The sequence below is a fragment of the Gobius niger genome (genome assembly GCF_951799975.1).
Source record: "Gobius niger genome assembly, chromosome: 5".
Taxonomy (NCBI): Eukaryota; Metazoa; Chordata; class Actinopteri; order Gobiiformes; family Gobiidae; genus Gobius; species Gobius niger.
In genome coordinates, this window is record NC_136856.1 from 37,108,308 (window position 1) to 37,136,202 (window position 27,895).

The 27,895-nt window shown below is 44.4% G+C and overlaps 1 protein-coding gene across 2 annotated transcripts; it reads left to right on the forward strand.

Annotated features, from left to right (window-relative positions):
• On the forward strand, positions 1-27,321 carry csnk1a1 (casein kinase 1, alpha 1; the record flags this gene model as incomplete). Of its 2 annotated transcripts, none has more annotated exons than XM_079556112.1 (10): positions 1-685; positions 851-957; positions 4,969-5,095; positions 5,195-5,293; positions 12,317-12,400; positions 13,370-13,509; positions 13,581-13,659; positions 13,875-13,949; positions 14,272-14,378; positions 14,566-14,719. In XM_079556112.1, the coding sequence occupies exons 1-10, from the start codon at positions 563-565 to the stop codon at positions 14,717-14,719; spliced, it is 1,095 nt and encodes a 364-aa protein (XP_079412238.1). In that variant the 5' UTR covers positions 1-562. The 2 variants fall into 2 exon arrangements, with proteins under 2 accessions (XP_079412238.1, XP_079412237.1); XM_079556111.1 differs by lacking the exon at positions 12,317-12,400 and adding an exon at positions 26,629-27,321 and having other exon boundaries at positions 3-685; positions 14,566-14,714.
• Positions 27,322-27,895: the final 574 nt, after the last annotated feature.

Genomic DNA, 27,895 nt, shown 5'->3' on the forward strand with positions numbered 1-27,895 from the left:
CGCGTCCAGCGGAAACCAGCGACACAGGGCAGAGAAGACAAGATGGCGGAGTGAATGGGTTGCGCCGTACTTTTCGCAGCGACCCTTTACTTCACTTACAACGGCGTGTGAGGGGCAAATAGACCGAAAATCTGCCGCACTATCGGAGAGAAGGAGACAGGGCGCAGAGAAGGGCCAGAATTTTTTGTACACTGGGCCCTGCGACAGCGTTAGCTCGATGCTAACATCGGCTAACGCTCCCACTGATTAGCTGCTGCTTCTCCGAGCTGTTGTTGGGTGGTTTCACAGGGCCTCGAGTTTTGTCAGACCTGGCACTTGTCGTATTTAACCCAAGAAGTAAATCCGTTTAATATGTACTGCAATAATAAGAAGTGACGCGAAGACAAAGGCAGTTACTCACTTGAGAGCTCGGTTGTTAAGGTTGGCCCTCAGAAAAGTGTCTGGGTGTCATCGGGCTGGAGTTTGGGGAAGCAGCTGTTCTATGTCTGACCGACACTTGGGATCGCTCGGAAAGGCCTTTCTAGCGTGAATTCGGTGGAGGTGAACATTACTGGAGGACATTATGGCGAGTAGCAGTGGCTCTAAAGCCGAGTTCATTGTCGGTGGAAAGTACAAGCTTGTGAGGAAAATTGGATCGGGATCTTTCGGTGACATATATCTGGCCATCAACATCACAAATGGAGAGGTAATGTACTAACTTCATGATCGTTGGCTGTCATTGTTAACTCAGGCTGTGTCATTGATGGTATGGTCACTAAACCATACCAGATTACGGTGCTACAGTTGTACATAGGCTTTATATTGCCTATGCCGCATGTTAACGCGACACTTATTTCACTTGTCGTTGCAGGAGGTAGCAGTAAAGTTGGAATCACAGAAAGCCAGGCATCCACAGTTGCTATACGAAAGCAAACTGTACAAAATCTTACAAGGAGGTGTCGGGATCCCACACATAAGGTAAACAAGCATGTGCTTCAGCAAATAGTGCACTTATTCTTGTTACAAAACACCACTGAGAAAGGTACTCAGAGAGTAAACCGAGGCAGCAGCCTCTGGCCTGAGGCCTAATCGGGCCGACCTATCCCGGTCCGCAAACGGCGTCGTCAGGCTCCACATGAAATGGCACACCAGACTACATTATGACCGTGTCAAATAGCGACTTCGACTAATATGACATGTGGTCAAGTGCGTGGAATATTAAGGGTTTTGGGGCCAAGAAAAAGCGACTAAAGGTTGGAAATGGCCGTTCGTCTTTTGTTTGTGTTAGCTCCCAATATGTCTTCCGCTAGTGTTGTAAAATGGCGGCGAGTCACAGAAGTAAAAACAAGCACTCAGCCGCTGTGCTGCTATTCTTCACTACATTTGCTCATTTTTCCTCAGTCGGATGTCCCATTTGTCTGCAGCATCTATGTATCATGTACATAATTTGTGTCCCAAGTGGGAAAAGTTCCGCTTGTGTCGTGTTTCACGTAGCCCTTGTGAAACTGTAAGCTGCTTCATGCAGACTCTTGAACTGATCGCTGGTAGATTATGTGGGAGAAGTTTGTTTGCTTTATGTTTGAAAGGTTCACACAGTCTTCTTTAAATAAAAGAAACGACTATTGTAATGACTGAAATTTAGCTGAATTATCTGTGTCACTGTTGCTGAAGGATTTTGGACACATTTGTTCGAGCAATTCTTTATAATATCATTAACGAGTTTAAAAACAACATTTGAGACCGAAACGAAACCTGTTGAACCAATAAAATCTTCGCTTAGTAGAGCAATCCTATCCCTTCTACTGTAGTGCCGGTCCACACAATATACAGGTACCATTTCCGGTGCTGTTGATTTTGGGAGACTACCATAGGCTGCTCAACTACAGGAAAAACTATCATCATTACTTTAGTCAGAACAAAAATGTATTTGTAAACATAAAAACTTGTTTTTTTTCTAAACAATGGAAAAAAATATATTTAAATTAATATTGTGCAAGTTATGTCAAGCCACCATGTGAGAGCTTGCTCGTACAAGCATTAACCTCATTGCAGAGTTTGGGTAGAAATACTTCTCGATTGTGTTATCTTTGAAGTAAAGTAATCATAGTTTTATGACGGGGGAAATTAATGCGTCAAGGTTCCATCAATGATTGCGTTAAATATTGTATGCAAGTATTTTCCCTGCTCTCCAGCAGCCGCTCCTTGAAATGACTGATCTTTGCTGAGCTGTGGGCTGCTGTAATGACGCGGCAAAGCAAACCACACTAAAGTTTGAGCTCAAGTTTGAGCTCGACTTTCAGCTCCCCGAGTACAGGGAAGAGCTGCGCAGGCAAACTCCAGACAGAAAAGCCCCACCAAGTGTACAGAGTCCAGAGACAAACATGCAATGTGAGGAACCTGCTGCCATGTGATGAGCCTGGAGCGTTGAGGAGCCAGTGAAACTGTGTCTGAGCCTGTCCAACCTGCTCTTCCCGTCGCCACACCTTGGAACTGTTCCGGCTTGTCCCTGCTGAGTCAGCTGCCAGGAGCTTACGAACACAACAGTCATCGCTGTCGTCAAGTTAACTTTCAAATCAGGAATGAACTGCAAAGCTAGTTCAGTGACCAACCGAAAAGGTGGAGCTCCACACCACCTTTTCGGTTGGCTGTACCACTGACTGTATCCAGCCTGAATGAAGTGGTTCTAACTTTACCACTGGTGGTACTTGGGCCTCTTCTGGTCCTCGGGGTCAATAGACTAACTTTTATTTAAAGTAGTGCTGGTGCCACCAACTTTTTTTATTTTGTCGCGTAGGCAATATTTTGGTCACATAGACTTGAGACACAATATCACAATCCATCATTTTCATTAAAACAAGAACAGTTAGAAACATGTTAAAACACTAATAAGTGATCTTACTAGTCTGTTTTTCTTTAGTATCGTGTAATTAGTGTGATTTTATCATATTTAGCATTGTTCCACTCCAATTTTGTCTTTTCTATCTTTTTTAATTCAATCTTTCTTGACTTTTTTTGTCTTTCCAAATCTGCAATATCACTGTCACTTTCAGGATATTTATTCTCTTAGAAAATAATTATTTAACTGCTAAGTAAGATTTTATTCTCTGCCGCAACATAATGTGAAAATAAACCTTGTGCCATTGTCCACCTCGGCACCTACCGTGTATATATACGCTCCCGTAGGAAACAGCCTAGAGGCGCGAGCGTATAAACACTAAACTACAATCAGAGGCAGGGATCCGTGAACCCTAACCCTGTCTGTCTTCTTCTGTTGAGAAAGTGCTCTTTATTGGTGAAATGTCACTAAATGGCTGTGAGTCAAAAGAGAAAGTAAAACGTGTCATAGTCTCTTCTTTTTCAAATGTCCACTGTGTGGTGGCCGTGTGCTCCGCTTGACCTCCCCATTACCATGCATAAAGCAACTTCTGACTTCAGTCACATGCACTATAAACTATACTATAAACTATAAGAATAAAGACTAAGAGTAATAAAACAATATGCTATAAACCACAACAGCATTGTGATGGTAAAGGTAAAGCAGGACAATGTACAGATTTGTAGATAGTATATAATGTTCAAATAGAAATATGAATTTAAAAATCAATTCACACCATACACCAATTTGGAAAAGCCCAGTATTTTTCATATTTTAATAATGAATCATAATAGTCAATTTTCCACGCCGAATTGCCTAGTGGTTCATCAGATGGCTCTCTATTTTACAATTATTTAATTCACAAGTGACATATATATAAACGAGTCAATGCAGTTTGAAGAGAGAGAATGAAATCTGCCCCTTTGTTAACTTAACACTCACTTGACATCAGTTCTGCTTTTGTCTTTTTATTTACAGTTACCATCCAGTGAGTTCTGAAATATAATTAAGTGCGTTTTGCAATTGGAGAAAGTTGCGCAGGATTAAGTTAATATCATTGTTGGCATATTGGCTCTTTGTGCTTCAAACTCTGATTATGGGTGAGTTTGGGTCGGTGATATTGGCTAACTTGTGCATCAGGGAATGCAGATAACACCTGTAGTGTACTAATACAGATCCACTGACATGCTACAATTCTCAATATTTCAATACATGCTCCTTAATTCAATACACACTGTTCAATGAAAGACATGTTTCCTATGTGCATTCTCATTGGGCCAGCTCTGAGCTCGTGAGAAGCTCTTCCCCGTAAGCACCCCCTCCTCTTCTTGAGCTGCCTGGGAGGCGGACAGTAGCACAGTGCAGCAGATAAAAGAAGAACAACAGACGTTTGAAGTTTTTTCTTGTTCAGCACATTACTGAATCAAATTGAATTGTGAGTTCACTCAGCCAGGGCGGCTCTGAACACTCAGACAGTCCCGGGACCGTCTGCACAGAGTGCGCCTTTCACAGATTCTATGCTGTTTTACACTAAAACATAAAGAGTATTTTACTTTTCTTATCATCTCCCTCACAATCCTCTTACTTTGGAAATCTCTGACATAGGGACATAGGGCTGTTCTTCAAATAATCAGTTTCAAAAAATACTGAAAGCTTGTGAGAAAAACAAACACTACCCCAGATACAGTACTGGTCAAAAGTTTGGAAACACTTGATATTTTGGTTATTTTTTATTTTATTTTTTTCAAGATTTCATTGTAGATTCTCACTGAAAGGCGTTTATGAATGATTTTAAATGAAAAAAGGTTAAATGTATTCCTCAAAAGAGCCACCTTCTGCTGTGATTACTGCTTATTTTCTCTGAGCTTCAGGTTCTGGACATCATATTCTGTTAAACCATTTTAGGGACCGTATTTGGAATTATTTCCCCTTTTTTCTTTCCTCATTCGTAGTTTTAACGTCTTCACTGAGAATCACACAATGGAATAAAAATCAAGTACATAAAAAGTGTTTCCAAACTTTTGACCGTTACTGCATGTGAGGGAACAACATTGTAAAAGGTGCTGTCGTCCGGCCTCCATGTGCTGACCCATGCGTTGTGTTGGTCTCCTCAGGTGGTATGGCCAGGAGAAGGACTATAATGTTCTAGTCATGGACCTACTTGGACCCAGCCTGGAAGACCTTTTCAACTTCTGCTCTCGACGCTTTACTATGAAGACGGTGCTCATGTTGGCAGACCAGGTAACTCTCCCTCTCCCAGAGCTACAGCGTGACCCCTGACCTTGAGAACACCTAACAATGACATGTGTGTGTGTGTGTGTGTGACCTTGCTCTGTTCAGATGATTAGCAGAATCGAGTACGTCCACACAAAGAACTTCATCCACAGAGATATCAAACCAGACAACTTTCTCATGGGCATCGGCCGCCACTGTAACAAGGTGAGTGTCCCACCAGACAGTCAGTGCTTCACCTGAGCCCACCCAGGCTTTACAATCTGAGAGTCTAGACTTACTGATGAACATATAGACTTTTCATAGTTACACAACGCTTACTTCGTTTCCTGTTGTTTTATTTCAGCGAGGAGCCAGCCGCGCCTCGCTGAAATAAGAAGTTAAGCAGTAGACGTGCATACATGCTAAAATAGTGATGCACCATTTTGGACATTTGAACTGGCGCTAATACACTGCCCGACCAAATCAAAATCACGCTCTGTTTGGTTGTCCCGTCTTCAGCTCTGATTGCAACGCCGCTGGCTGCTACAGTAACTTTCTGCAATGTCCAGAGATCCAGTGTAAGATCTTGTATTGATGTTGGGAGAGTGTGACCACTGCGCAAAGCTCTCTCCAGCACATCCCAATGCTTCTCAACGGGGTAAAGATCTGGACTCTCCTGCTCCCCGAAGCACTCTTTCACAATGTGAGCCCCACGAATGGCGGCGTCGTCATCATGGAATAACCTGGTCAGCAGATCTCATCCACTGGGCACACGGTGTCGCCGAACATAGACCTGACCAACTGCATTAGCCGAAGATCAAAACAGTTTGTTGCCTACAGGTGGACGCTGTTTTTCTGGTCAGGCAGTGTATTATCCAGACCATCACAAACAATACAGATGACCAATATTTACATTTGCTACTGTCAGAAGAAATATATAACTACTAAAAGAAATCTACAAGTGCCTAGAAATAGATTCATATACATTTTGTTTCTAAGTTTGAATGAGTAGGTTTTATGCTTGCTTTTGTCTTAGCTGGTGTGTCAGAGTCACTCTTCTCATCTGTCCAATATCTTTAAAAAAACAATCCATTTACAATCATCCCTACTTGTTTTTTCTTTTTGTCGTTGTTATAAGTATCAGTATTTAGGTAACCCCCTTTTTGAATGGAACCAGAAGTCTACCGGGAGAATAATACAGAGTCAGAGAAGCGAATCTGTGACGATAGACAGATCAAAGTTTGCATTGCACGTGAAGGGGACAGTACTGTAGCAAGGCACTCACTTTTGTATTGAGCTAATTATGGCGCCTCCCCGCTCCGTGTGGCAGAAACAGCTGTGTGTAGTATTTGGTAGTGAAGGAATGATGAGTGCCTCTCATCATCGGGCTGTGCATCTTCATTTACTCCCAAATTCAAAGACAGATTATCAATATTGCCATGTGTTTTTCACATACTGTTGCAGCGGGGGAAAGTTGTTTTGTTTTCTATAGCTCTATATATCTATATAGCAAAATTATAACCAAATATCAGTCTAATGTGACAGAAGTGTTGTGTATGACTAATATTTTTCAATTGAAGTAACACCTTTTGAGGAGGAAACGGTCGCTTTTTATGTCAACAATCGTCTTTTGCAATGTGAAAAGTACACCATTTTTAATCACAGTGAGATAAAGTTAACTTGTATAACTTATATTATCCCCCATGTCAAGCGTCTTTGAGTGTCCAAAAAAGCGCTATACACGTTTGATGTATTATTATTAATTGTAAAATCCTAACCAACTCGAACCACACACTCTGGTCTAATATACAAACTAATAATTACAGTGTTAAGTGTTTGTATAACCTCACAGATGCCATGGTTGGTGCTTAGACTGTAAGCAGAGCTATGCTGCAGTAGCTGGACTGACGGTCCTGCAGACAGTGCACTTTGTTTACGGAGCCATATAGATGTGTTTTTTTTTTTTTTTTTTTTCGGGGTGATGTTCCCAATTATGAAATAACGCAATAATCAATCTTGCTCCATTTTCATTGTGATTAGCCTTCATAGTGTGTATTGGATTGGCATAAAAGTAATACCTTTATTTTTTAATGCACTTTACATATGAATATGTCAATGTGCTACAACTGTGGTGCAACTTCCTGTAACTGCAACATAATGTGCAATATTGTACTGGTATTGTATATCAGGGCTGATACTGTAAAACAAATACAATATCGGGTATCGGCCACAGATATCCGATACTGAACCAATACCTGTTTTGGCTCTCACTGCTAGATTTCACAGACGCTGAGTTAGATTTAACCTCCACAAATGTATTTTTGATCACTGCGCAAAATGCCACGGCTAGCAACAGTATGCTAATGCTAGCGGCAGCTAATCAAGGCTGGGACAGAAACTAATATTGCATCACCTAAAGCAGGGGTCTCCATCCAGTAGCTCAGGAGCTACCAGTAGCTCACCAGGCCTTTCTAGGTATCTCACCAAAGACTTTCTACATCTCTATACGCATGATAGCTGAACTTTTAGATGCATATTCTGTTTGTTCTGAACGTGCTGGAGACAATTTGTGAACAGTTGGGGCAATATTGTAAAGTAAGAGCACTAAAGTCCAGTATTTTTCTTTGGAGAGTTGGTTGCCAAGATAGAATTTCAGTGTGTTTTTGACGTACGAGTAGCTCTCCAACGTTCTGGTTGTGTAAAAGTAGCTCGCCAGGTAAAAAAGGTTGGAGACGCCTGACCTAAAGTAAAACAATAAAATTGCCTCTGCTGGAGGGGCCAAGTATTAGTATTTTAGTTTTCTGCAATGCTGTTGAAGAATAACGTATTGGTAATTGATCACTTTAGTTAGTGAGTTAGTATTAATGCAACCCCTAAGCCTGTCATGATGTAGCCGAGGATAGTGAGTGAGTGCTTCTTCAGTGCTTCAGAAGAAGAAATGTGTTGGTCTCAAATGTCTTTAGCTCATAGGCTAGCTGTTTACTTACGTTTGAAAAGCTGCTTTCTTCAGGGCCATTATGAGCTCTCCATAAAAACACGGCAAAGACGTACAAAATCATCCAGTAAAACAGTGTGGAACACAGAAACCACAAATGCAGTTTGCAGGAGAAAAAACACAGCTGTACCAAGAGAAAGGGAAGTTGCTGCTTGTTTACGCTTTGACCTGACTTGATTGATTACTTCATTGCAGAAGAAGAAAGTCGAGATGTTAAGAGGACAATGCACTTTTCACTCGGAGAAAGTTGATATCGGTTATTGGCAGATACTCAAACCCTAGCTAACAGTTGGTGTCGATGTTAGCGATGATTAGCATTGCCTCGTCACTTTTTACTCCTAACTTTCACAGGCTGTCTCTCAGTCGGAAGATCAGAGGATGTGTGCGGCTTGCTTATAGATGTTATAACAAAATATAAAAGGTTGCATGGTTCGTGTGCCCGTTTTGCACTTGGATAATCTGAGCGGGGAGCAGGGGCGTTAGGGGGATAGGGTGGGCTCCTGAGTGAAGTGTGTGGTGGTGTTTGTTGATGCACAACACAGACATCGACCTGTTTTGCGAGTGGTACCCTTTGGACAACGATTGCTTTAACTGCAAACTGGATATAGATGGTGCGCTGAATTAGACCGCAAAGCTGGACAAGCGTACGACATCGGGTAAGCAGAAAGTGACGGGCACACCCGACAGGAGGAAAAGAGCAAACTGTGTGGAAATTCTCAAAAGCTCTCAAAAAAGCTCCCATAATTACTCTAGTATTCTTACAATATTCACTCTCTCCTCTCTTTGCACTAAAGTGAAAATATAAGATTGCAAAATCAGTTTTAGGATTAATACTTTAATTTTAGCCATTTCCTGATTAAGCCCATTTAGGTTTTGTTGTTATTTTCTGGAAAAGAAGATATATACTTTTTTTCTAATATAACGGGATGTTCTGTGTTGAAATTGGTGGTATTAATATTGCAATATTCAAGACGGTTATTGCATATATCAGTTTTTCACATCGTGCAGCCCTCTGCTAAGCAATAATAACTGCAATCTAAATTTTAATTCTCTATTCATTGTTTTTCTTTGTTCTATTCTTTCCATCTCTTGTGTGTATATTTATCTCAAATTTATGTCATCCTATTTTAATATTATATACCACTCGCCCATGTCGCCTCGAACAACAGTAAACACTTCCGTCCCGCTAACCTTCAATCCGATCCAGTTGTTACAAGTTGTTAAATAATGAAATGCATCTGTAAAATCCACTCGTGTGTCAGGCAGCAGTTCCAGTTTTGGAGGAGACGGAGCAAGAAGGCTGTGTGTGGTGCTTAAACCAATGAAGGACACACTTCCCACCTCATATTGTCCCCGGTGCAGACGAACACCTGTCAGCCAATCGTCGTTCTGTCTTACTTTCCAAAACACTGAACTAATTCGGCAGCTCTTTAGAAAAAGATGAGAAATGTTGAAGTCGCAACCATTTATATTTGCGGGTCGCACGGTCTCTGTCTTCATTCACTCTATATCCAAACCTATATCCAAACCAAAGTGTTTTTCCTCTTCCATCTTCATTGTCAATGATCTCATGTTAATCCCCTGAGATCAGACGACTTCTCCATGATATAAAAAGAAACATCAGGTCCATCTGCTGCTCCTGTCGCAGCACCTTCGATCTTCATCGTGTCTTTCTCTCAGCAAAGTTGCTGACAGCAGATGTACGTGAGTCTTGACAGCCTATTTCAGCGCAGGACCATGTTCTTTGTTGGTGAAACAACCCATAACCTGTTCAAGTCTGTCCTATAGAAGGAAACGCCTCACCAAGACACAGAGCTGCAGCCCTTAGCGCACAATATTTCATTTAACAAAGACATTACAGTTTTTTAGTCCCAAGTCAAAGAACTGCCACATGCCTCTGGTGTTATGTAAATTGCGTGCATTTAGTCGACCAATGAATATCATGATTGACTAAGACCAACGGGACAGTCCTACCAGAATGATCACTTACATTGGTCATAAAGTTTTCCTGCTTGTACGAACTTGTACAATGAAAAAATATTTATAAGCTCGTTATCAAAATCCGAGTGAGTCAATTGAGAACTGGATTGGTGAATTGTGAATTCTGTGGAGTTTGCAGACTTCCTTCCATGCGCCCACCTGGTGCAGAGAGTTTCATTACTATCACTGAAATGGGCTTCAGTCCCCTTTCAGCGCATGTTGAGCGCATGCTGTGAACAGCGAGACGCGTGTCAGTCATGGCGTGCACCACATGGAAAGAAACATGACTGTCATTGTGCACAAACCACAGAGGCGCGCACGATATATAGTTCTAGTTTTTGACTTGGTTTGCTTTGCCGTTTCACTACAGCGTAACGGAGATAGTCAGGCCCGTCACACAGGGCATTTCAACACGTTAATTTTATGATCTTAACGCATTTTATGTGTGTACCCTCACCTCGGGCTGGGCAATTAATCGAATTGTAATCTAATCGCAATTTTAATAAAGGTCGATCAAGATAATCGCGTGGTGCGGTTTAATGGAGAATTGGCCAGTCCTGTTGCATTCTGCAAAAAAAAATATGGACGGCCCAATGCTGCAGCGCGTCAGGTCAATCCCAGGGAAACACTCGGAAGCGCAGATGATACATGCGGCAGCATGAGGAGAGGACCTGGTGATTTTAAGTGTAAAATCAGCTACAAAGCCGCTAGCTTGTCAAATGGGCAAAGCAGGAACATGCGAGGAGCCGTCAGAGGATCCGGACACGCACACAGGGATGAAACGTTTACTACCTGTGAAGGGGAAAACTATCCATCGCTATTTGGACCATGTGGACTATTTTTGAGGCTGCTGTGGATTAGCTGGACATTAACAGTTAATTGTAAGTTTGATCTTTTATACTTCTAAATGCGCTGTGTATGACGAGTATTTCTTTATGTACATAGTAAGTTGTTAGCACTTCACTCTTCACGCCCCAATTCACACGTCTGACATTCTTCAAACATTTCACTTTTTTGCGTCTCCTTTGCAGATGTTTGTGCTGCGTGGGCACTGGGCAGGTGAAGTTGTCCTGTGAGGCTAGAAGTGTGGAGCTTGTTTTTGCTGATGAGTTAGCTGCAGTTTTCAGTTTGGCCGCAGCATCCATTTACTTGAAGTCCAAGAAAGGACACTTTTTTTTTTTCTTTAAAACAAAAATAATCGAATCGAAAGTCGATCGATCAATATGGGGGAGATAATCGTGATTTTTTTTTTCTCTCAGTATCAGCCCTACGAAGACCATGTTTGTGCTCAAACTGCATCTGCGTGCCTCATTCTACCTGGATCCCTGAAGAGCTAAAACATGTGATTGACCCAAAGAACGTTTTTATCTTTAAGCATTTGTTTTGTCTGAAAGATATGTCTATGGTCATGAATCAGATACATGCATTTATTTTTCTGGAAAAAAAAATCAATAGAATCAAAAACTTTTTATTTTTATTTTTTTGCCATATCGTCCAACCCTATCTCGAGTACTTTAACGGGTACTTTAATCTCTGATTTGTGTAGTAATTAAATAATTCCTCAAAATGAACTCGAGGGACAGAGGTTTTATGATGGAGGGCTGGTTTTAGCCCCTGGGCCTGACGTTGCCTACCACTGGACTATTCTGTGCACAAAGGAATCAAAGTAGACCTTCCATTGGAATCTAAAGCACCTCACAGGCTTGGGCCTTGGAGGGCCAAATTTTGCCCCAGTTTGGACACTGCTGTTCTAGAAGCTGATTGTCATATGACCAGATGGGTGCAAGAACCGGTGTTCCCACTTTATTTCATATATAACATATATAATTGTTCTTTTTTTTTCTTTTCTTTTTTATTTACCTACCCCCTTCTCCATTTAATATTATTGACACACAGACAGTTTTCCACCACAGACCCAGCGTCTGCATCCATCTTTTGTTTTTACCTTGACATCTTTGATTTGTAGGTGGTACAGTGAGTCGTATTCACCTCTCCTTTGGCTTGTATTTTAGGAACCTTTCACTTTGGTTGGGCGCTTGTAGCATGGAAGGGACAGATGGAACCTGAGAAGTCCAGCTGGCTTCTGTGCACTTTCCCACATCTATCTGTTGTCTCAGTGATGTTGTCCCGCTCCGTATGAGCCTTTGTGAAGCGGCTTCAGCCCACTGTTGTTGCTCTTCTCTATCAGTAGACAGACTGGGGATCTGTACTCTCAAGTGTACAGATGACTGGTGAGGCTGTATTTGACCCCTGCCCCTCTACTGTCTGTCTAGTGTGTAGACTCGTCAGTGGGGAAGAGGAAAAGAAGCGTGGCTGTTAGCTCTTCTCAGGAGCCATCTTTCTCAGGATTAAACCAGGTGTGACCTTTACCACCACACCAGCTGCCTCTTTGCAGCTGTCGCTTCGCAATCATACCTAACACACTGGCCCAGTGACCATTCTGCACTTATACAGGACAGCTCCTGTCGCTCCATGTGATGTTTGCCCTGAGAGGAGTCACATTCTAGCATTCTTACTTAACACTCCTGTAGCGCGTTAGCATAGCCATGATGTCCCATCAATGAGAGTTTATCAGAACAGCTTTTGTGTAGCAGCATTAAACCAAATCAGAGGTTTTGACAGGGACAAGTAGAGCATAGGTATCAGTAGTACCCACTCCAAAATCTCTTTTCTCGTTTCTCCAGTGTGTTACATATAATTGAAGGTCCAATGTGCTTAAATTGAATGTTAGGAGACTATTCTCAGGCAAATGTCACCAGTCACATGCTTTCCAGGAATTGGCTGCTGCTTTCTGTGCTTGTGCTCCTTCAGTCATTGACTTTAATTTGCTGTGTAATCAGTAGCGTACTAACTGACCTGTGCCTTTGATTTTGTGGTGCATAATGACACTGACCCCTCTGTTCACTGTCACTGTCAGTCAGTGCTGGTACGGTCACATTTGGTGGTTAAAGGTGGAGTTTCTTCTCTGGCTCCACCTTTAATGGATGTCACTTCTGAATAGCTGTTAAGAAAGCGCACAGTGTCAGTCCATAGCCTCTGTGTCCCTCCATTTGGAGCTTGTGTATGATGCTGTTCTTGTTTGTCTGGCAGGGTCAGTTCTGAGAGGTCAGGTCTTACGTCTCACTTTATACCTATACTCCAACCCACAACAGCGTAACTCTACCACCCAACAGAACAGTCTGGCTCACGATGTTAGGGCTCCGATTAGAAAAATTGTCAACGCCCACAAAAATGTCAAAGTAATAAAGTCATTAAGCATTACTGCACGATAAGTGGAGTGTGTGGCTCAGACTCACCAATTTCCACTCTCTGCTCTGTTCCCTCAGTTATTCCTCATCGACTTTGGCCTGGCAAAGAAGTACCGAGACAACCGAACGCGGCAGCACATCCCATACAGAGAAGACAAGAACCTGACTGGCACGGCCCGTTACGCCTCCATCAATGCACACCTGGGCATCGAGCAGAGGTGCTTAGCACGTTCAGTGTGTGCACGGTTTGAAAGGTGGCACGGTGCTTAATGTGTTCATCTCTTTCCAGCCGGCGTGATGACATGGAGTCTCTAGGATATGTTCTCATGTACTTCAACAGAACCAGCCTGCCCTGGCAAGGCCTGAAGGTAAAGCCACTGATAAGTGTCATTGATGAAGCCCTACCCCAGTGTGTCAAAGTATTAACATTACCACATTAATTAGGAGGTAAATGTAAATGATGTGCTTATGTAATGTTGTACAATGACAAATAAAGCACTTACTTACTTATTGCATAGTTAATGGCGGTAACTAGTGCCTTTAATGTATATGTAAATGTATTAATATTGATATTTGTCATCAGGCTGCCACAAAGAAGCAGAAGTATGAGAAGATCTCGGAGAAAAAGATGTCCACACCTGTTGAGGTCCTGTGTAAGGTAAGTGACAAAGCCACACTTTTCGTCGAGCGACCTTTATGAGCCGCAGCGCATATTTTACTTTAGAAAAGTCACAAGGCACATCACAGGCAAAAATGTCACAAAGAGTATATTTATTGAATTGTAGTTAGTGTAGTCTCAGTTTACTTACTCAGGGTGAAACCTGAGCCTTTTTAGATTAACTCAAAGCTGATATTCTTGCAGGAATTGTGGAAAAACACACATGACACACAGTTGGGTGAAATTAGCACACTTATGTGCCACAGCACACTGGCTGTGAAAGATTGCTGTAAAGAGACATGTCCATGATGTTTGTTTGTAGGGCTTTCCTGCAGAGTTTGCCATGTACCTGAACTACTGCCGTGGACTGCGCTTCGAAGAGGCACCTGACTACATGTATCTGCGCCAACTCTTCCGCATTCTTTTCAGGTATATAACCAATGAGTATCACCCTGAGTAGAGACAACAGATGGACTTCAGTTCACAAGTAGAATGAGACACATTTACGTATGCTCATTACAGTGGGCCTGAGATTCACAATATGTTGGCTTGATATTTTAACATGAAGCTGTCTTGTTTTTTGCATGTGTATCAAGCTGGCTCTGTGTTTTTCCAGGACTCTGAACCATCAGTATGACTACACGTTTGACTGGACCATGCTGAAACAGAAAGCTGCCCAGCAGGGGGCCTCCTCAGGGGGCCAGGGCCAGCAGGCACAAACCCCCACAGGCAAGCAAACTGACAAACCCAAGCCTAACATGAAAGGTTAGTAGCAAACAGCCAAGCGACGTTTGAGACATCAATTCATCTATTAGCCGCCTTGGTCCGTAGACATTCAGTGTGCCCGTACTACAACTCAGTTTGTTTGAAAACCAAACATAACAAACAATTGGAGATGAAAAGTGCTGCAATAAAAGACAAATTGGCCTGTCTTTTCAAAGTAAAGACGTCCTTGGGGAATTTGACTACTAACTTTACTACAATGCTCTTCTGTTCCTCTGTTTGGGCTGGCCAATAGTGTTTCTCCTCTAGTATTTTCACACTGATCTACCTGTGTTAACATGTCAACAATGTGGACTGTTGTGGACATGTTTATAAGCACTCTCCTCTCTGATTCAACTCTTAAGGTGGAATATGTTGTCACTTCTGTTTCTTCATTCTGAAACTTTGAGTGTGGGCCTCAGGACTGGACACTTTATGCAAGTGGCTTCCAGTCACTTAATGTCAAAGATGTGGATGAAAAGTAGAAAGTCTGCTTTTATTATGCTTTTATTATAAACGCATTGGTATTGTGTGTTCTAGCAAACTGTTACAAAACCTTTAAGTTAGCCCTCATCAGTTACGTGCCCCTTGCTACATTAGCCTTCATCAGTAACACAGCCCGTGCTACATTAGCCCCCATCAGTAACACAGCCCATGCTACATTAGCCCCCCATCAGTAACACAGCCCATGCTACATTAGCCCCCATCAGTAACACAGCCCATGCTACATTATCCCCATCAGTAACACAGCCCATGCTACATTAGCCCCCATCAGTAACACAGCCCGTGCTACATTATCCCCATCAGTAACACAGCCCATGCTACATTATCCCCATCAGTAACACAGCCCATGCTACATTATCCCCATCAGTAACACAGCCCATGCTACATTAGCCCCCATCAGTAACACAGCCCGTGCTACATTATCCCCATCAGTAACACAGCCCATGCTACATTAGCCCCCCATCAGTAACACAGCCCGTGCTACATTAGCCCCCATCAGTAACACAGCCCATGCTACATTAGCCCCCATCAGTAACACAGCCCGTGCTGCATTAGCCCCCATCAGTAACACAGCCCATGCTACATTAGCCCCCATCAGTAACACAGCCCGTGCTACATTATCCCCATCAGTAACACAGCCCATGCTACATTAGCCCCCATCAGTAACACAGCCCATGCTACATTATCCCCATCAGTAACACAGCCCATGCTACATTAGCCCCCCATCAGTAACACAGCCCGTGCTACATTAGCCCCTATCAGTAACACAGCCCGCACTACATTAGCCCCCATCAGTAACACAGCCCGTGCTGCATTAGCCCCCATCAGTAACACAGCCCATGCTACATTAGCCCCCATCAGTAACACAGCCCATGCTACATTATCCCCATCAGTAACACAGCCCATGCTACATTAGCCCCCCATCAGTAACACAGCCCGTGCTACATTAGCACTCATTAGTAACACAGCCCGTGCTACATTAGCCCCATCAGTAACACAGCCCATGCTACATTAGCCCCCATCAGTAACACAGCCCGTGCTACATTAGCCCCCATCAGTAACACAGCCCGTGCTACATTAGCACTCATTAGTAACACAGCCCGTGCTACATTAGCCCCATCAGTAACACAGCCCGTGCTACATTAGCCCCCATCAGTAACACAGCCCGTGCTACATTAGCCCCCATCAGTAACACAGCCCGCACTACATTAGCCCCCATCAGTAACACAGCCCGTGCTACATTAGCCCCCATCAGTAACACAGCCCATGCTACATTAGCCCCCATCAGTAACACAGCCCGTGCTACATTAGCCCCCATCAGTAACACAGCCCATGCTACATTAGCCCCATCAGTAACACAGCCCGCACTACATTAGCCCCCATCAGTAACACAGCCCGTGCTACATTAGCCCCCATCAGTAACACAGCCCGTGCTACATTAGCCCCCATCAGTAACACAGCCCGTGCTACATTAGCCCCCATCAGTAACACAGCCCGTGCTACATTAGCCCCCATCAGTAACACAGCCCGTGCTACATTAGCCCCCATCAGTAACACAGCCCATGCTACATTAGCCCCATCAGTAACACAGCCCGTGCTACATTAGCCCCCATCAGTAACACAGCCCGTGCTACATTAGCCCCCATCAGTAACACAGCCCGTGCTACATTAGCCCCCATCAGTAACACAGCCCGTGCTACATTAGCACTCATTAGTAACACAGCCCGTGCTACATTAGCCCCCATCAGTAACACAGCCCATGCTACATTAGCCCCCATCAGTAACACAGTCCGTGCTACATTAGCCCCCATCAGTAACACAGCCCGTGCTACATTAGCCCCCATCAGTAACACAGCCCGTGCTACATTAGCCCCTATCAGTAACACAGCCCGCACTACATTAGCCCCCATCAGTAACAGCCCGTGCTACATTAGCCCCCATCAGTAACACAGCCCATGCTACATTAGCCCCCATCAGTAACACAGCCCGTGCTACATTAGCCCCCATCAGTAACACAGCCCGCACTACATTAGCCCCCATCAGTAACACAGCCCGTGCTACATTAGCCCCCATCAGTAACACAGCCCGTGCTACATTAGCCCCTATCAGTAACACAGCCCGCACTACATTAGCCCCCATCAGTAACACAGCCCATGCTACATTAGCCCCCATCAGTAACACAGCCCGCACTACATTAGCCCCCATCAGTAACACAGCCCGCACTACATTAGCCCCCATCAGTAACACAGCCCGCACTACATTAGCCCCCATCAGTAACACAGCCCGTGCTACATTAGCCCCCATCAGTAACACAGCCCGTGCTACATTAGCCCCTATCAGTAACACAGCCCGCACTACATTAGCCCCCATCAGTAACACAGCCCATGCTACATTAGCCCCCATCAGTAACACAGCCCATGCTACATTAGCCCCCATCAGTAACACAGCCCGTGCTACATTAGCCCCCATCAGTAACACAGCCCGTGCTACATTAGCCCCCATCAGTAACACAGCCCGTGCTACATTAGCCCCCATCAGTAACACAGCCCGTGCTACATTAGCCCCCATCAGTAACACAGTCCGTGCTACATTAGCCCCCATCAGTAACACAGCCCGTGCTACATTAGCCCCCATCAGTAACACAGCCCATGCTACATTAGCCCCCATCAGTAACACAGCCCATGCTACATTAGCCCCCATCAGTAACACAGCCCATGCTACATTAGCCCCCATCAGTAACACAGCCCGTGCTACATTAGCCCCCATCAGTAACACAGCCCATGCTACATTAGCCCCCATCAGTAACACAGTCCGTGCTACATTAGCCCCCATCAGTAACACAGCCCGTGCTACATTAGCCCCCATCAGTAACACAGCCCATGCTACATTAGCCCCCATCAGTAACACAGCCCATGCTACATTAGCCCCCATCAGTAACACAGCCCGTGCTACATTAGCCCCTATCAGTAACACAGCCCGCACTACATTAGCCCCCATCCGTAACACAGCCCGCGCTACATTAGCCCCCATCAGTAACACAGCCCGTGCTACATTAGCCCCCATCAGTAACACAGCCCATGCTACATTAGCCCCCATCAGTAACACAGCCCATGCTACATTAGCCCCCATCAGTAACACAGCCCGTGCTACATTAGCCCCCATCAGTAACACAGCCCGTGCTACATTAGCCCCTATCAGTAACACAGCCCGTGCTACATTAGCACTCATTAGTAACACAGCCCGTGCTACATTAGCCCCCATCAGTAACACAGCCCGTGCTACATTAGCCCCCATCAGTAACACAGCCCGTGCTACATTAGCCCCCATCAGTAACACAGCCCGTGCTACATTAGCCCCCATCAGTAACACAGCCCGTGCTACATTAGCCCCCATCAGTAACACAGCCCGTGCTACATTAGCCCCCATCCGTAACACAGCCCGTGCTACATTAGCCCCCATCCGTAACACAGCCCGTGCTACATTAGCCCCCATCAGTAACACAGCCCGTGCTACATTAGCCCCCATCAGTAACACAGCCCGTGCTACATTAGCCCCCATCAGTAACACAGCCCGTGCTACATTAGCCCCCATCAGTAACACAGCCCGTGCTACATTAGCCCCCATCAGTAACACAGCCCGTGCTACATTAGCCCCTATCAGTAACACAGCCCGTGCTACATTAGCCCCCATCAGTAACACAGTCCATGCTACATTAGCCCCCATCAGTAACACAGTCCATGCTACATTAGCCCCCATCAGTAACACAGCCCATGCTACATTAGCCCCCATCAGTAACACAGCCCGTGCTACATTAGCCCCCATCAGTAACACAGCCCGCACTACATTAGCCCCCATCAGTAACACAGCCCGTGCTACATTAGCCCCCATCCGTAACACAGCCCGTGCTACATTAGCCCCCATCAGTAACACAGTCCATGCTACATTAGCACTCATTAGTAATGTGCCTCATGCTACATTAAACCCTCGATATCATGAGGGCTAAAGTCGGGTCCTGAACAGCGTTCAGGCAGCTTGGAGTGATGACAAGAGATTTTTTTCATCTGACAGACACCAAACCTTCGTCCACTCTACAGAGGGAGATTGGGAGAATAATCGAAGGAATATGTGGCCAGTCGCAGCTTCTGTGTATGACGTACGGCCGAAAAATGTAGCCAAAAATCTATTTTTATGAACCAGTATAAAACTTTTTATTACATAAACTTATATATCTATATATATAGATATATAGATATAGATATAGATTATTTATTTATAACTTTGCCTAATTAAAAACATTTTTTCTAACAATCACCTTTTTTTCAAATTAGCGCACATAATCACTTATATAATTTACAATTATCGTATCACGGTGAAAGTTTATTTATATAGCACATTTAAAATAGGGTCGACACTGCCCAAAGTGCTGCCCAAGTTTCAGACAAGGACTCAGACTCCTTAACTGTTAATAATAAGTTAACTGTTTAAATCCCTGCACTGAAATTCAACCCTTTGCAAAGTCATCACCCAGGTGGCTTATTTAAGGAGTGCCTGGTTGTTCTCAGCATTAGGGGACTCCATGAGTAAAATGTGCAGGTCAGCTGTTTGCCCAAAACAGTCCGATACAGAGTCCAGCTGTTGTCGGCTTGCTCTCCAAACTGGTTTTATATAGCGCTTTTCTGGACTCTCAGACGCTTTAGACTGCGTTATTCATTCACTCCATACTTGGTAGCAGGAAGCTACTATGGTAGCCACAGCTGCCCTAGGGGTAGGCTGCCCATCGGCACCTCCGACCACCACCTACCACTCACACACGCTACAGTCACCCTGGTGTTCCCTGTTCTCCCATTCAAGAAGTTAACCGGTTAGTCGGTTTACCATGAACATCCCTAGTAAATAGCCATTTGCGCTTAATTGTGTGTAAGTACTATCAAATAAGGAAGTTATCTTTATCCAAAACATTCCCAACAGAGAAAAAAGCTTAGTCCTTTGTTGTGGCTGCATTATAAACACTGATATTTTCACTGTATGCACACAATCTAGCGCACAGCTTAACTAGACTTGAGAAAGAAACCAAAGCACATGGTGGAGTGCATGTCGCCGCCCATCGCCGTCAGCGACATGGCCCAAAATCACGTGCTTCTGGGACTTGGAAATCACTGAAAGCACTTCCTCAATGACATTGTCACGAAATCAAGAAACCCAAACCAATCCCTTTATGTCTACTCTTACCAACTTTTTTGCCACTTTTGATTATAATCTGCCTCATACCGTGGTTTTAGAGATGATGTTTAATAGACTACAGTGGCTTTTCCATACGAGGGGAACAGCACATACCCAAACTAAATTGCTCCGTGTCCAAACCAGACCCCGTCAGTCTGGAGCAATGTGATGTTGGAGGGTGATGAGTGTTTTGTTTCGTGAGAATTGCAACTTAATGTTGTTACTAAGGTTAGTAAAACAAAGCTAGCTTAGCGAGAGACGTGTTCTGTTTGGCACTGCTTGAGGGGAAAAAAAACTTTTTAAATGATCTTTCACTGATAATATCCAGTAGATCGGCTTAAAATGTAGCTCAAAGGCAAAGAGGTATTTAAAAACTTGTCAAAAAGTAGGAAGTAGTTCTCATTATGCATTAACTGGCATGAACGCAGCCCCACAGCGCCTCCTGTTGGTCAATTCCATAGCAGTCTAGACTGGTTTCTTCTAAAGGCACTTGTGGGGTCTGCCCCACCCTAAACAGACTGCTCTCATGTGGCTTGTCCTGTTCCGCTCCCATTGAAAAGCGACTTAAGAGATCACACACAAGGCATAAAGATACGTCGCAATTTTGTTTTTTAAAGACCATATCAAACACTGTCTTCTAAAATAATGGCCAAAATAAGACCCTTACAAAGTCTTGCCCCCGATTTAGCAGGCTGAATCAATATTTTACTAAATGCGCACACAAGACGCTCTCAGCTGTTTTATTAGGCTACTCCTTATTATTGCGCAGACATGTCGCATGCGGTGTTTGAATGTCCACACTATTCCCTGTAGTGACTATATTGCGTTCACGTCATTTTGTCCTGGTGTCCAAATGTCTAGGGAGAAAAAAGTAGTGCACTCAACATTTCCCACAATGCAATCTCAAAAGCAGTGTGCAGCGGTGGTCCCTAGACTTGTCAATAGACCACAATGCATTGCAAGAGTCAGAGGACGACAGCAACTAGTCATTGAACTAAACACCAATGAATGAAAACAGCTGTTTTAATCACATGTAGTGTATTTTTCATGAATAAGCTACTTATAATAATATAAATAATATAAATCATTGCGGTGAAAAGTTGCTAATGTTAGCTGTAGTCACTCATTCTGCTGGTGTTTCAAACATCGCCAACAGAATCACTGCATTAGTCTACTATATAGTGCGGGCCGATGTAGTGAATGAGGCGTTAGGGACTAAGGTGGACATTCGGACAGAGCCTACAGCACAGGGCAGTGGGCCTGTTAGCACTAGCTACAGCATCCTCAGGGTGTATCACAACTTTGTTTTAAACATCTTCATCAGCTTGCTCGCTCTCATCTGGGTGAGACCGATGAGTGCATGTATTTGAGCGTCTATAGCTACACCATGTTTCCAAAAGGAGTGAACGGATCATACTTTGGTATGAGAAGCAGTGAGGGGCTGCAATAGACATATTGGATATTGAATATTCCCTGTACTGAGTAATCAAGTGGCTTTAGTTACTGTGCAATTAGTCTTTTGAAGTCTGTACAGAACTGATGCTGTTTTAAAACACTTAAGTTGACTCTACATATGCGTCAAATAAAAACAAATCTCCTCAAAAATTGTGAAAGGAATAGAATTTTTGATTTGAGTTATACCATCCCTAACACACACTTAAAGGAATAGGCCACCGTTTTTACATACTGAGATATGTTCTTACCTAACCTTAGATGAGTTAATATATCCCCGTCTGGTCTTTGTCTGTGCAGTAACTCCTCAAGACTTCCCCCCGCTCACTTCCGTCAATAACCTATAGGAGTCACTGCGCGGACGCTGTGCTCCTCGTATCATTACGCCTCACAATATAGTTCCCCTTTTTATCTGCTTATAAAATCGACATGTTACATTTCTGTGTAAATATACTTTGCATGAAAACACTTCACGTAACTTTATTTAAATAGGGAACACGTGGAAGAGCTTGGTAGCTTCTATCGTGAGCTTTTTTGGAGCTATATGACATGTGGGAGAGGCTGCGTATGTGCTCCGTTTGCGTGACAGAGCGCACGGACAAAGACCAGACGGGGATATATTAACTCTACTAGGGTTAGGTAAGAACATATCTCCGTATGTAAAAACGGTGGCCTATTCCTTTAAAGCCCAATGATGAAACAATAGCCTATAATAATATCATATTTCAAATCAACCGGTTAAAATCTGTAAAGCAAAAGGCATCTTTCGGAAACCTACTGAAACAAAACAAGTGCCATGTAAAATTGGAAATGACGTTCTGTGTTTTAGCAGCTCTGAATTTGGACACTAGATACAAGTGCTTAATGTGGCGCGGAGTTGAATATATTTTGACTGTCTTACAAAGTCTTAAAAAGGTCAGGCAATAACTCCAGGTAATTAAGTCCGCAGCAAAACAACAGTACAGGAATGGTAAACGGTCACATTCATATAGCTCTTCTCCATCTACTTGAGCTTCTCAGAGCTTTACACCAAGGAACCACTCACCCGTTCACACTTGTGTCAAACAATGGTGGTGAGGAGAGTGAAGTGTCTTTCTTTGGAACGTAGGATGACCCATTCTAGCACTTGAGCTACCGTTGCCCCGCACTGACATAGATGTCAATGTTCCGCTCATAGCATCATACTTCCTATTCACAAAATAAAGTTTCACTTTACTTGCAACTGGAGCAAATTACAGAGTGTAGATCACCCAACTCGTACTCTACAGCAGCTGGCAATTGTCCATAAGAAACATCAGGGACTATTTTCAGGTGAAATGTGGTAATATCACTACTCTCAGCTTAATCATTTAGGTGACAGCTTGATCAAAGTTGATTAACAGGTCCACTACAGTACAGATGCAATGTAGTATTGACACTCATAAGCCCTGTTCACGGAGGACTAGAATTACACAGAGACCTGAAGTAAATAGTAAAAATTACTGACGTCCTCTGAGTTTCTATGCCTGTGAGAATCTACGACCATGTCTGTAAATGGGAAGGTAAACATTCCCCTGACATTTTCCCGAGGGTTCAACTCCGAGGTCCTCAGGTTACTCTAATTGAATGATGTTTTGAAACTACTCACAAGTCCATCGATCTAAATTGTTTTTAAAAGTCCTTTTATCTCCAATATATTAAGTGTGTAATCAGGAACCAACTAGCTACTGACTTGTTTTGACACCTTTATTTCCCCCATTTTTATGACTATTGTCTTTGGTTCCAGTTGTGAGGCTTAAGCTATAATTTCGTTTTGATCCACATGAACCCTGTCAGTGTGAAGAATTTAATTGGCATTCAATCTTATTTTGATTTGACTGAGAAAAGTTTTGCTGTTGTCCAGTCCAGAGGTTCCCCACTCCTTTTAGTATGAGTGCATGTGTGTGAGAGTGCGGTGTGTAGTGACCTGTGTATGACAGTGCAGTGTGTAGTGACCTGTGTATGACAGTGCAGTGTGTAGTGACCTGTGTATGACAGTGCGGTGTGTAGCGACCTGTGCAGCGACCTGTGTATGAGAGTGCGGTGTGTAGCGACCTGTGCAGCGACCTGTGTATGAGAATGCAGTGTGTAGTGACCTGTGCAGCGACCTGTGTATGAGAGTGCAGTGTGTAGCGACCTGTGTATGAGAATGCAGTGTGTAGCGACCTGTGTAGTGACCTGTGTATGACAGTGCAGTGTGTAGCGACCTGTGTATGAGAATGTGGTGTGCAGCGACCTGTGTAGCGACCTGTGTATGACAGTGCAGTGTGCAGCGACCTGTGTATGACAGTGCAGTGTGTAGTGACCTGTGCAGCGACCTGTGTATGACAGTGCAGTGTGTAGTGACCTGTGCAGCGACCTGTGTATGACAGTGCAGTGTGTAGTGACCTGTGTAGCGACCTGTGTATGACAGTGCAGTGTGCAGCGACCTGTGTAGTGACCTGTGCAGCGACCTGTGTATGACAGTGCAGTGTGCAGCGACCTGTGCAGCGACCTGTGTATGACAGTGCAGTGTGCAGCGACCTGTGTAGCGACCTGTGTATGACAGTGCAGTGTGCAGCGACCTGTGTAGCGACCTGTGTATGACAGTGCAGTGTGTAGCGACCTGTGTAGCGACCTGTGTATGACAGTGCAGTGTGTAGCGACCTGTGTAGCGACCTGTGTATGACAGTGCAGTGTGTAGCGACCTGTGTAGCGACCTGTGTATGACAGTGCAGTGTGCAGCGACCTGTGTAGCCACCTGTGTAGCCACCTGTGTATGACAGTGCAGTGTGCAGCGACCTGTGCAGCGACCTGTGTATGACAGTGCAGTGTGTAGCGACCTGTGTAGCGACCTGTGTATGACAGTGCAGTGTGCAGCGACCTGTGTAGCCACCTGTGTAGCCACCTGTGTATGACAGTGCAGTGTGCAGCGACCTGTGCAGCGACCTGTGTATGACAGTGCAGTGTGCAGCGACCTGTGTAGCGACCTGTGCAGCGACCTGTGTATGACAGTGCAGTGTGCAGCGACCTGTGCAGCGACCTGTGTATGACAGTGCAGTGTGCAGCGACCTGTGTAGCGACCTGTGTAGCCACCTGTGTATGACAGTGCAGTGTGTAGCGACCTGTGTAGCGACCTGTGTATGACAGTGCAGTGTGTAGCGACCTGTGTAGCCACCTGTGTATGACAGTGCAGTGTGCAGCGACCTGTGTAGCGACCTGTGTATGACAGTGCAGTGTGTAGCGACCTGTGTAGCGACCTGTGTATGACAGTGCGGTGTGTAGTGACCTGTGCAGCGACCTGTGTATGACAGTGCAGTGTGTAGTGACCTGTGTAGCGACCTGTGTATGACAGTGCAGTGTGCAGCGACCTGTGTAGTGACCTGTGCAGCGACCTGTGTATGACAGTGCAGTGTGTAGTGACCTGTGCAGCGACCTGTGTATGACAGTGCAGTGTGTAGCGACCTGTGTAGCGACCTGTGTATGAGAGTGCAGTGTGTAGTGACCTGTGCAGCGACCTGTGTATGACAGTGCAGTGTGTAGCGACCTGTGTAGCGACCTGTGTATGACAGTGCAGTGTGCAGCGACCTGTGTATGACAGTGCAGTGTGTAGTGACCTGTGCAGCGACCTGTGTATGAGAGTGCAGTGTGTAGTGACCTGTGCAGCGACCTGTGTATGACAGTGCAGTGTGTAGTGACCTGTGCAGCGACCTGTGTATGAGAGTGCAGTGTGCAGCGACCTGTGCAGCGACCTGTGTATGACAGTGCAGTGTGTAGCGACCTGTGTATGACAGTGCAGTGTGCAGCGACCTGTGCAGCGACCTGTGTATGACAGTGCAGTGTGTAGTGACCTGTGCAGCGACCTGTGTATGACAGTGCAGTGTGTAGCGACCTGTGTATGACAGTGCAGTGTGCAGCGACCTGTGCAGCGACCTGTGTATGACAGTGCAGTGTGTAGCGACCTGTGCAGCGACCTGTGTATGACAGTGCAGTGTGTAGTGACCTGTGCAGCGACCTGTGTATGACAGTGCAGTGTGTAGCGACCTGTGTAGCGACCTGTGTATGAGAGTGCGGTGTGCAGCGACCTGTGTATGACAGTGCAGTGTGTAGCGACCTGTGTAGCGACCTGTGTATGAGAGTGCGGTGTGCAGCGACCTGTGTATGAGAGTGCGGTGTGCAGCGACCTGTGTATGACAGTGCAGTGTGTAGTGACCTGTGTATGAGTGCAGTGTGTAGCGACCTGTGTTTGAGTGCAGTGTGTAGTGACCTGTGTATGAGTGCAGTGTGTAGTGACCTGTGTATGAGTGCAGTGTGTAGCGACCTGTGTTTGAGTGCAGTGTGTAGCGACCTGTGTATGACAGTGCAGTGTGCAGCGACCTGTGTATGACAGTGCGGTGTGTAGCGACCTGTGTATGAGAGTGCGGTGTGTAGCGACCTGTGTTTGAGTGCAGTGTGTAGCGACCTGTTATGACAGTGCAGTGTGTAGCGACCTGTGTATGACAGTGCAGTGTGTAGCGACCTGTGTATGACAGTGCAGTGTGTAGCGACCTGTGTATGACAGTGCAGTGTGTAGCGACCTGTGCAGCGACCTGTGTATGACAGTGCAGTGTGTAGCGACCTGTGTATGACAGTGCAGTGTGTAGCGACCTGTGTAGTGGCCTGTGTATGACTGTGCAGTGTGCAGCGACCTGTGTATGAGAGTGTGTTTTGGGCTGTTTGTAATCTGTGCTGTGATCTCTTTTAGGTTTTTAGCTCCAGAGTCGGAGGACCAACGCACCTCTTCTGGACGAGCAACAAACAGAGTCTGTGTCTCTCCTTCCATATTATCTATGTAAGAGAAATCTATAGATCTCCAGACACAGTGTCCGGTCTCATCTATATATCCATATGTATATATACTGAATCTCTCCAGTCCAGCTGCACAGTGTGGGCAGCCTTTGGATGTGGACCGTAGCCCTGCCCTCGTCTGTTCTTCCGCCTGTCTCTGTCCTGTCATTGTAGACTTTTGTAAGGTTTCTTTTGAAACTCTAATAAGATAGTCAGCTGTTTTTGTTGGGGTTATTTTTATTCTTTTATTTTATGGTGAAAACTGCAAATGTTTTGCTCACTCCTAATTTCACTTTTATCAAGCAAATGTAAAAGATGTACAAGTTTGAACTGGTTTCCCTATTGAGATGATTCATCCCTGGATGATATTTGCGAGTTAAAAATCAATTGTTGGACTTTTCTTTTTGTTTTGTGCTGATTAGGAGTTTGCCTGTTGATGAACATTGGTCGAGGTAGAATGACGTTCTGGCTCTCTCCCTTTCTCTTTAGAGTTCTGGATTATTAAATCTGTTGTAAAACCTACGGACTTCTCCAAAAAATCTGAATAAAAACATTATACAAGCCAGGTCTTGTGCTTGTCTTATATTTCCGTCACACAATGTTTTGGAGAATCGTGCTGCCCTTTCAGTATCACCAGAGTTATCAAGAACTCACAGAAACCAGTTGATTTACTCGCCTGCATTTAGGGCTGCCATGACAACTACTATATCAACTTCACGTTCAATAAATGACGGATAAACAATATATTTTTGGGCTCAATATTTATTGTGAGTACATTTATTTCATTTTTTTCAACCAGGTTTCTTATTTAATACATTTCTTAACCAAAGTAAGTTTTGTCTCATTGTGTTTCATGTTGATTGTGGGATTTTTTTAGGATTTAAAAATGACAAACTGTTCGAATGATGCTTCAGTGCGTGTCTTTGCCATTATAAGGTCTTAAATACTGTGTGTATCGCCAAGTTTCTTGCCTCAATGTATCAAACTTGACATTTTGTTAAGACAGACCTACTTGCATTTGTATTTTAGGTGGTTGTGCGTCAAGCGGCTCCGACCTCTGCTGCTGAGCTCCCGTGCTGGCCAACGGGAAGCTTCAACCGTAGATTAAGAATAAAGATACTGGAAGCACTTGTTATGCCTGGTTTCATGGACACTAAACGACTACAATGCATTAGACTTAGAAA